Here is an 11,040-nt window from a genome sequence, read left to right on the forward strand (position 1 = left end):
ATGTGGTCATTTTCATCTGCTCCGCCACTTCACGTTGCCCCTGAACTCTGAACTTCCACTGCTCCTTAACTTTAAGAGCTTATTTCACTACTCAGTGGTTAGAGATAATTTGTTCTGTGGTTGGCCTTCATCCACCAGCAGAGACCACTTTCACTTTAAAGAATCCAGCATGGGGGATTCTGACTGGGAGTATTCGCCAATACCAAAAATCATATTTCACCATCAAAAGTCTCAAAATCATTTGTTTCTAACGTGAACGCAAGGTGTGAAAGGAAGATGGTGATGTGTCAACTACATACAGTGTGACATAGCAACTCCCTAACTTCGTAAAGATCCAACATCCAGAAACAAGCGACACAAACTGTGTACATTTCTCTCTCGTAATGCACTGCATTTTATAAACTGCACTTTTTTTCCCCTCCCATTCCACATTAATAATACCCTGTAGACATATCAATGGAGACAAGTGAACTGTACCATACTACTATGTGAGAGTGCTTAACAGGGGGATATTCAATCAAAACACAGTGAAATGTGTACCATACCTAAGTTAGCTGAACCACAATGCTTCGTAGAAAAAGGGATGTGGAAGTGTCCTACGAGAGTACAGTAAGCAGAATAACAGGTCCTTCTGTGGAGGTCATTCCTTTTGCGTGGTAACACAAGTGCATCCCACAGCCAGCATGTAAGGACACCTGCACCAGACATTGGCCTTGTTGTGGCGTATTTGCTCGAAGACTGAAATCTGGATGTAGATGGGCTTGGCAACCATATGTGCCAAAGTGCAATTCTTGCATACAGCATGTTCGATGACCGCAGGCTCCCTGTTGGGAGCAACATTTGGCCTGCAATGAAATGGAAACTTATGAAGACAGAATTGGGGTTTTAAGACCACTAAACCTCTCATCAGACCTCCTAAAATACTAATCGCTATAATAGTAATGAAAGCTGGGGGAAACTTGTTAATGTGGCCTTGCATCCCCCTATTTAAGGCAAATCCTCAAAATGATCAGCAAACTCTGACACCAGATTCTAGGCTTAGCCTCTCCTGTGAACATTGTGTATGTTGTTAGTGACAAGAACTCAAACTCACGTCAGTTCCCAGGGAGCAACGGAAGAGCCTCCCAAATCCGACACGTGTTGGAAGTGCATGTGATGAAATTTTGATGTTCGAGTGCACTCATTTGGACAAACAGGTGTGCTGCACACTGTCCCCAGCATGACCAGTAACTGGAAACCCTAATGAAGAAAACACAAACAAAAGCACAAGAGATGCATCATCAGTATGACCTCTTAAGAGTTGTCATATAACGTCACAGGAAATGTATGCAAAACCACCACATTGGAGAGGAGCTGGAGTTTCTTATTTTTAGTTTTATGAATGAACAACAACAAAAAAAGGCCACATGCTAAACTCACACTATCAGCATTGGTTTTACAACACCAGCAGATGATTTGTTTGAACAGATCATAGCTACAGGGCTTCTGATGGCCCTGAGCATACGACTCTGAGCATACTTATGATCATTTATACCACGAGTAGATAGCTGTGCCCGGTATTATTCACTCACTTCATACTCCCTAATCACTGTCGACGTATTTTTATATGGTGGACTATATAACTCACTCATTATTCAGATAAAAATAAAATAAAACAAAAATATACAAATTTTCTAACAGTACTCTGGTGCAATGTTAATTATATAATTGCTATTGCATAATTACAATGTTCTGGATAAACATCAGCTGGTGGACCTTCTGTCATAAATATTGACTAAATAACTATAATTACATGATATTGTTTTAAGATGAGTGTATTTAACAGAATCAATGCAAACAAAGCATTTTGTCCATCCTGGTTTTGATGTTTTGCTCTTTCTGAATCGGCGCAAGGCGTCATGAGAGATTATGCTTTTCGAGTAACCACCAATTGTCCACTACTTTTTAAAATGCATTGTGGGATACATTGAGCGCATAATAGAAGGGATAACCAATACTCACTACAATATTGAACAGCACTTCAAAATGGCAAACTCACTCACTGCAGGGGATAGTGGATAGGGACTCAAGTGATTTGGAACACAGCCGAGGTGAAAGTCGAAGTTGTTTTCTAATTTTAGTGGCTGTGTCAATTTTGCAACAGCAGCTTTGACTAAAAACAAATCAGTTAGCTGCACCACTGTGACAGCTAGCTGATATTGTTTACTTGCTAGCTATATTTGCCTATAGCTCCCCACAAAGACTTCTGCATTTCTTGTCAGTGCACCACTAAGAACAATTTGTATTTTCATGGGTGTTTTCTAATAACACATTAAGTCCCACTCACCATACTGAAGAGTGCCAAACCCGATATAGACTACCAAATAGGTGATGATGCCCCTTGAAAACCAATCGTCGACAGGAGGGACAGGGGGTTGGGATCCTCTATAACCTTTACAAGGGAACTTAATTTAAGCTTCTCGAAACGTTTCAATGCACATGTCCATATTTCAGTACTTTTTGCACAACTTGAGCCTTAACAAAGAACTGAATAGCAGAATGCACAACAGGCATTTGAACCATTACAATTTTAAATGGATGTCCATTACTATGCCTTTCTGTGACTCTTCCAGTATTTCTGTTGCAACACCCTGATGACACTCTGTAACACTTTCAGCTCAGCAGCCCCTTCCCTCTGAGAACTTTTTGTTAGTGTCTTTGAGTTAGCATTTTGTTTACGACAATCTGGCTGAGGTAATTATTACAGAATCTTGATGTCAAAAAACAATCAGTACTCACCAGAGTTTTGCTGGCACTCATGTTGATGTCGGAATAGTAGATGCTCAAAAAGTAGAGGCGTTCAGATGCACAAACTCTAAATGGGTATGAAACGGGCCGCTCATTTTTTTAAATACCCTGCCATCCCTGTGACGCCACCACCTATTTGCATGGCGCGCTCACCACAGGTGAGTTACTTAGGTTCCAAAATCCAAAGCAAGGTTCAAAACAGCAACTTTGTTATCATTTTTATCTTCACATTGATGATGTAGGATATACCAGTATCTCTGATCTTGAAGATTCTTGAGGTAGTTGGGGTCCTTGTTAGAAATGTGTTGTACCATCTCCACAGGGCGTGTGGCTTAAAAGGTTTGGGAATGACTTGTTTATTTAATTTCTATGTTTTTGGTTTTGCACAGTGCGATGGCAGCCATGCATGGGAACGGCTACCTGCACTATTATACATTATGATCCATGCAGTAGATGTATAGTATTAAGTGTCTCCGAACTTCATATTCCTAATCTCTTTCATGATTCAGGCATTTGTTGTGAGTCAGCCCTAGCAACACTCTTGTTTAGAAACACAGTGTTGACGCCTGATTTCCGTGTGTGTGCATGTGCGCGTGTGTGTGTGTATACGAGAGCGCATGTCAGGGATTCCAGGCAATAATGAGGAGTCACCAGTCTTCCCTGAGGAATTTACAAGTGAAAAACGGGAAGTTCTGACCCGGTGAGGTGTAATGACAAAAGACATGACCTCACCAACTTTGAGCACCTTAAATACAAATGGGGTTCTTTCTCCAAAATAATAGAAGCCTTTTGACTTTAAAAAGGTTCTCCCTTCCAGTTTTGTAATGCACAATATGTTTCATACTTTACAGGAGCAACAATGTTTGTCTTTGGTCTCCCTATTGCAGTGGTTCCCAACCAGTGTGCCGGGGCACATTAGTCTGCCATGCGCGGTCTTCAGGTGTGCTGTGGGAAATTATACAATTTTACGTAATTGCTTCAAAAAATATTTACAAGAAATAATGTATCTTTGTTCATCTATTTACAGTGGGTACAGAAAGTTTTCAGACCCCCTTAAATTATTTACTCTTTGTTATATTGCAGCCATTTGTTAAAATCATTTCAGTTCATTTTTCCTCATTAATGTACACACAGAACCCCATATTGACAGAAAAAAACACAATTCTTGAAATCTTTGCTGATTTATTAAAAAAGAAAAATGAAATATCACGCAGCCATAAGTATTCAGACACTTTGCTGTGACACTCAAATATTCAACTCGGGTGCTGTCCATTTCTTCTGATCATCCTTGAGATGATTCTACACCTTCATTGAAGTCCAGCTGTGTTTGATTATACTGATTGGACTTGATTAGGAAGAGATATAAGACCTTAAAGCTCACAGTGCATGTCAGAGCAAATGAGAATCATGAGGTCAAAGGAACTGCCTGAAGAGCTCAGAGACAGAATTGTGGCAAGGCACAGATCTGGCCAAGGTTAACAAAAAACAATTCTGCTGCACTAAAGGTTCCTAATACCACAGTGGCCTACATAATCCTGAAATGAAGCCGTTTGGGACGACCAGAACCCTTCCTAGAGTTGGCCGTCCGGCCAAACTGAGCAATCGGGGGAGAAGAGCCTTGGTGAGAGAGGTAAAGAAGAACCCAAAGATCATTGTGGCTGAGCTCCAGAGATCCAGTCGGGAGATGGGAGAAAGTTCTAGAAAGTCAACCATCATTGCAGCCCTCCACCAGTCAGGGCTTTATGGCAGAGTGGCCCGACTGAAGCCTCTCCTCAGTGCAAGACACATGAAAGCCTGCATGGAGTTTGCTACAAAACACCTGAAGGACTCCAAGATGGTGAGAAATAAGATTCTCTGCTCTGATGAAACCAAGATCGAAATTGTTGGCCTTAATTCTAAGTGGCATGTGTGGAGAAAACCAGGCACTGGTCATGACCTGTCCAATACAGTCCCAACAGTGAAGCATGGTGTTGGCAGCATCATGCTGTGGAGGTGTTTTTCAGCTGCAGGGACAGGACGACTGGTTGCAATCAAAGGAAAGATGAATGCGGCCAAGTACAGGGCTATCCTGGACGAAAACCTTCTTCAAAGTGCTCAGGACCTCAGAGTGGGCCCAAGGTTCACCTTCTAAAAAGACAATGACCCAAAGCACAGAGCTAAAATAACAAAGGAGTGGCTTCAGAACAACTCCGTGACTGTTCTTGAATGGCCCAGCCAGAGCCCTGACTTAAACCCAATTGAGCATCTCTGGAAAGACCTGAAAATGGCTGTCCACCAACGTTCCCCATCCAACCTGACAGAACTGGAGAGGATCTGCAAGGAGGAATGGCAGATGATCCCCAAATCCAGGTGTGAAAAACTAGTTGCATTATTCCCAAAAAATACTCATGGCTGTATTAGCTCAAAAGGGGGCTTCTACTAAATACTGAGCAAAGGGTCTGAATACTTATGGCTGTGTGATATTTCAGGTTTTCTTTTTTAATAAATCTGCAAAGATTTCAACAATTCCTTTTTTTCTGTCAATATGGGGTGCTGTGTGTACATTAATGTGGAAAAAAAATGAACTTAAATGCCCATCCATCCATCCATTTTCTGAGCCGCTTCTCCTCACTCGTGTCGTGGGTGTGCTGGAGCCCATCCCAGCTGTCATCGGACAGGAGGCGGGGTACACTCTGAACTGGTTGCCAGCCAATCGCAGGCCACATACAAACAAACAACCATTCGCACTCACATTCACACCTACGGGCAATTTAGAGTTGTCAATTAAGGCATGTTTTTGGGATGTGGGAGGAAACCGGAGTGCCCGGAGAAAACCCACGCAGGCACGGGGAGAACATGCAAACTCATGCATATATAATATATATATATATATAAATACACACACATATACATACACACACATATTTGTTGCTGACAGGCTATTACCCTCAAAATACTGGCATTTTATTTTTTGCATTGTTTCCACCCATTCAATCCTCATGAGTAGCCAGCTACACCTTTCACCCTACAATTTCAAAAACATGAAAAAAAACCCCATATTGCTTACATTGTTTTTAAAGGAGGAATCAAAACAAATGTGCAAATAAAAAACAGGAGCAATGGTGAAAGGACATTGATAACTTTGCCTTCTTCACAGCTGTATAGCAGTACTGGCTGAATATATTAACAAAACATTATATCTCGTCTTATTACAAAATGAAATAAATTCCATATTATGACAGTGTCATTGTACAGTTTTAACTAAAGCATGCTAATACAAATAATTTTCTGAACAAAGTACATATTCTCTCCCATTTATGGAATGTCCCTGAACGCACCTCACTCGTGTAAACATGAATAGTGTGTTACTACTACTACTACACTACTGTACATAGTGTATTGAGCTGGGGATTTGACCTGTCCCCAACAAAACCTGGCACTCTCAAATGAAAATGAACTTTCGTTCAAAAACCATTCACAGACACCAGAATGACCATCTTCTCAATAATGTTCATCAGTCAGAAATGAACAAAGTTCAGTACATTCGGCCAAAACATGAACCACTCTGTTGTCGTGTCTTTGCCACTGCATGCAAAGTTCCTATGTACCCCATTAACTTAGCCCTCATCTTCTTAGCACATTTAAGGAAATAGAAAAATGTAGAACAGCTGATATTAACTGATTTAGAAAACAAATGTGAGTCAGTTTTCTTGTCTTTCCGCTTTGAGCCTAGCTTGTCCTCCCGGTCTCGACCAGTTTCTACATGGTGGCTAAACAAATACTGATCACGTGATTGAAAACTACAGTATCTATAGGGGTCAGGAATACAATCATACATTTTCCCATTTCCATTGTTGGATTGTGTTCCCACATTTTGGCCATTATTATCTGTAAACTGGCTTTATCACTTTCTTTTAGGGTGTGGGCGGTGCACCAACTCTGATAGGATGGTGGAAGCATGCATGGTTAAAAAAAAAAAAATTAACAAAATCTAAACAATACACCTCAGTAACAAACAAGAAGTTTGTGATTTGGCGCAAATGTTCCCAAAGAATTAAAAGGAAAACCTGGCAAGTTGAAACCACTTTTATTTGCTGTTGTGGTGGCGAGCAAACACAAAAGAGGCCTTACACATCGCAAGGCTGGGCAGAGAACTCCAGTTTACAGACACACTCCATGGTATCAGTGGAGGAATGTCACGCCACATTCCATCTCATTACAGGTGAGACACTGAGGCGTTGTTGACACCGGTGAAACGAAGTTGACGAGTGTGTCATTCCTACATCGTTGTGAGATACTGGACAGCAGGACAAAAAAAAAACTACGAAAAAATGTACTTTCCTTCCCATGTGATCAAGGCTACAAAAACTGTTTAAATTCTTGAGAGAACACAAGAGTTATGATACAGATACACAATAGTTTGCCACCCCCCAAAAGGAAAAAGTGTCTCCAACCCAAAAAAAAAAAACAAGTCTCTGGGAGTCACCACACAATCTGCACCTTTGAGATAAAATTGAAACAAACCAGCGAATAGAAGGTATGGGGGTGGCATGGGGATGACATTCAGTCTCGAATATTTAGATCACAAATAAACTGCAATAAACAAGAAATGCATGGTTGAAGATGCCCAAAATGTAAGCCACTGGGCATCCTCCAATTGTTAATGATATTTTATACGCAGCATAAAAGTTCCAATAATAAAGACATCTCCACTGAGAAAGCCAGGACATCATTTGATTTGAAGAAAGAGATAACACTTTTGGTCCATATTGGCATCTGGAGTATTGTTAAAGACACATCGAATCTGATCTGTGATCCAACTAAAATTGTGACCCGTGTTCTTCCATAAAGTCTCCTTGTAGGCGCTGGCAAATTAATCCAATGTATCCCCCCCCCCCCCCCCACGATCCAACAGCTTGGGTCCTTCGCAGAGAAATGTGTACATTCTTGGGTTCGATTCCAAAGCACAGCAGCAGACTTTCCGACGTATTCACAGACCGTCCAGGTACCCAATGTGGAGTCACGTTTGCGATGGTTCTTTCCTGTATGCAGGCAACATTCCAACAGTGAGTTTGTAACACACCGGGGAAGCCAATTGTGTCCTTGTGCTGTTGACGTCCTTCATCAGGAGGTTGGATTTGGTTGTCAGGAGTGTTTGTTTCAAACACAAATTGTCTTTTTATTTTTCTCTCTTTTTGGATTGTTTTATATGAAAAAGTAGAAAAAAAAGGGACCTTGGAAATTCTCTTCCCCCTTGAAAACATCTTGACGGGTAGGGGACTGCGAACCATTTTGTGCTGTTGAACGTGTTTGCACAGGCTCGAGCGTCACTGGTCTTCAGAACAATTTGGCGACAGCGTCAGGGGAACAACTGAGGTGAAAATGTGAAACGGCAAAAATCAACAGAATGCTCGTGCTAACTAAAAAAAAAAAAAAAACATCACCGGTAGTTGGCAAAAGTCAGTTATTAATGAGTTTTTTGAAGGGTTCCAAAAAGACAAGCTTTGCAGTACTGTGTATCAATACCTGCCGTTTATTTTTTTCCACTTGATCAGACTTGCTAAACTACACAAACACATTGTAGACAGGTTTTGAAGGTCACCAATGGAAACTGCGTGTTGTCCTTCGTAACCCGATGTTTTTAGCTGCCAACACAGTACACTTTGTAACATAATAAACATCAACATAATTCAACTGCGATGCTTCCAAATATAATTGTCTTTATGAACGTACAAACACTTCATCAGTTGACACAGTAACACCACAACGTGTTAATTTAATGCGCAACTGTTCTTGTTCATCAAGATGCAACTGGGAAGAATCATGTTTCCAGCAGAAAATAAGAGTGAAAAACTATTGTTTATACAAACATATTGAGAAGCGGGAGCAAAAATGGTGTCTTGGTGCTCCATCGAATAAAGATTATTAAGTTTTATCACAAAAATAGTTTAGTTGTAACTTCAAGGCAATTGGTTTGTTGGGGTTTAGAATTTGAATGCTTATTGTAGAGGCCTTTTGACGGGTTGACATGCTACATAAGGTCGCCAGACTCCCTGGTCAAATCTGAGCCTTGCATCACATTTTCATCTCTGCGTTCACCCTTAGAGTTTCTGACTGAGAATGTGTTGGAGAGGACCAATGTTGATGTCTTCTCATGCGACATCTTTCAGGTGGTCTGCGGGACACAAAGCAGGACAAGCAAAAATTATAAGACTAAAACAGGCATGCATTGCTCTTGCCATGAAAACACTTGAACTGACGCTTCAATCCTGTGAATGCAACGAGCAAAAATGGAGTGGGTGATTGCAACCAAATGCTATAGCGTTGAACTAAAACAGCAAATAGAAAGTGGTGGCTGCAAACCAGCATTTTTTGGAATGCCCCCCCCCCCCCATTTATGTTATTATTATACCTCACTGCACATTTAAATTTTGTTATTGCATCGTTGTGTACACTTTGGGTATTTTATTATTGTTTTCATATCCTGCACATTTTATGTGGAGGAGCTAGTGGATCATTGTGGTTAGCACATTTTCCCAACAATCAACAATTAAAGGTTCTGGGTTTTAATCTCAGTTCGGGCCTTTCTGTGTGGAGTTTGCTTGTTCTCCCCCATGCTTGTGTGGGTTTTCTTCCAGGTACTTTGGGTTTTCTTCCACATTAAAAACACATGGATATTAGGTTCCTTTATGGCTCAAAATTACAGTGGGTACGGAAAGTATTTAGACCCCCTTAAATTTTTCACTTTTTGTTTTGCAGCCATTTGCTAAAATCATTTAAGTTAATTTCTTTCACATTAATGTACACATAGCACCCCATATTGACAGAAACAAAAATGGAATTGCTGAAATTTTGAGCTAAAACAGCCATGAGTCTTTTGGGGATCATCTGCCATTCCTTCTTGCAGATCCTCTCCAGTTCTGTCAGGTTGGATGGTGAATGTTGGTGGACAAATATGTCTAAGTTTTGCTTAGCTATTTCTCTGTTTGTACTAGTTTGCTACTGTGCAATGTTAGCTTAGTAACACTGATGTAAACAACCGATCTGGCCTATTTCTTGTTTATTTCCATCCATTCATTGTCTGTACCGCTTCTCCTCACTAGGGTCGCGGGCGTGCTGGAGCCTATCCAGCCATCTTCGGGCGGGAGGCGGGGTACACCCTGAACTGGTCGCCAGCCATTTGCAGGGCACATAGAAACAAACAACCATACGCACTCACATTCACACCTATGGGCAATTTAGAGTCTTTAGTTAACCTACCATGCATGTTTTTGGGATGTGGGATGAAACCGGAGTACCCGAAGAAAACCCACGCAGGCACCGGGAGAACATGCAAACTCCACACAGGCGGAGCCGGGATTACAACCCCGGTCCTCAGAACTGTGAAGCAGATGTGCTAAACAGTCATCCACCGTGCTGCCTTGTTTATTTCCAATTTTACAAAATCTAAAATGAGTGCAAATGTATTCTGAATTTTACTCCTGCATCCGATTCATTTCAGCATTAATGCTAGCAATCTGTTTAAAATGCACCCTGCTATGTGTGATGGAAAGAGAATGTGTTCATTTTAGACTCATATTTAACAAAATTTATAGTTCATCTATGAAGACTGAACAAAAATGTGTTCCTGTACTTCTCTGTAAAAATGACTTAAGAGTAACATTTTATTCCTTCAAAGATCGCCACTTCTGGCATATAAACATGAGATACAAACTGGTAATTTGAAATACATTATTGCGCCACAGTGAGGTGAAAAAAAACATTCTTGCAATGTTAACAAAAAGTGAAAAACAGATGTGCGCCTTTTTCTTTTCTTCCTTGTACTGTGCGCTACCCTTCTATAAGTTTTAGCGATGAGAATTACCTCGTGATAATGTGTTCACGAACAACATGTACATACATAAAGCATCTTAAGTGAAATTATTATTACAATTATTTTGAAACTGAAAATGTGTAACTCCTCTTTCCTTTCATCGTGCTTTCCATCAAATAACGCCACCACTGCATTTGCATAGTTAGTGTTTTGGATCTTTCATTGTGAGCACAGCAACAGCATATTTGCATAGAAGTCTTGCCGAGCACGGCGGCCAGTCATAAACATTTGTTGGCACAGCAACAACCCTCCCCCTTACAAATACTATGATAGAGACAATGACCAAGGAGGGCTGCACGATATACATATATAAAAAAAAAAATCCAACCTGTGATATGTAAAGTGATGAGAAATAAAACAGGATCAGTGTTTGTAATGTTCAATTTCTATGCAACCCCCCC

The 11,040-nt window shown here is 40.8% G+C and overlaps 1 protein-coding gene across 2 annotated transcripts in view; it reads right to left on the minus strand.

Moving 5' to 3' along the window:
• Nucleotides 1-6,837: 6,837 nt before the first annotated feature.
• LOC133486259 (cryptochrome-1-like) overlaps nt 6,838-11,040 on the minus strand; it is a 51,906-nt gene continuing 47,703 nt past the window's right edge. For both annotated transcript variants that reach the window (XM_061791145.1, XM_061791139.1), the window contains one exon: nt 6,838-8,941. In XM_061791145.1, coding sequence (XP_061647129.1) covers nt 8,933-8,941 — 9 coding nt within the window. In that variant the 3' untranslated portion in view covers nt 6,838-8,932. The remainder of the gene's footprint in view (nt 8,942-11,040) is intronic.

The sequence above is a fragment of the Phyllopteryx taeniolatus genome, chromosome 1 (genome assembly GCF_024500385.1).
Source record: "Phyllopteryx taeniolatus isolate TA_2022b chromosome 1, UOR_Ptae_1.2, whole genome shotgun sequence".
In the NCBI taxonomy this organism is placed as follows: domain Eukaryota; kingdom Metazoa; phylum Chordata; class Actinopteri; order Syngnathiformes; family Syngnathidae; genus Phyllopteryx; species Phyllopteryx taeniolatus.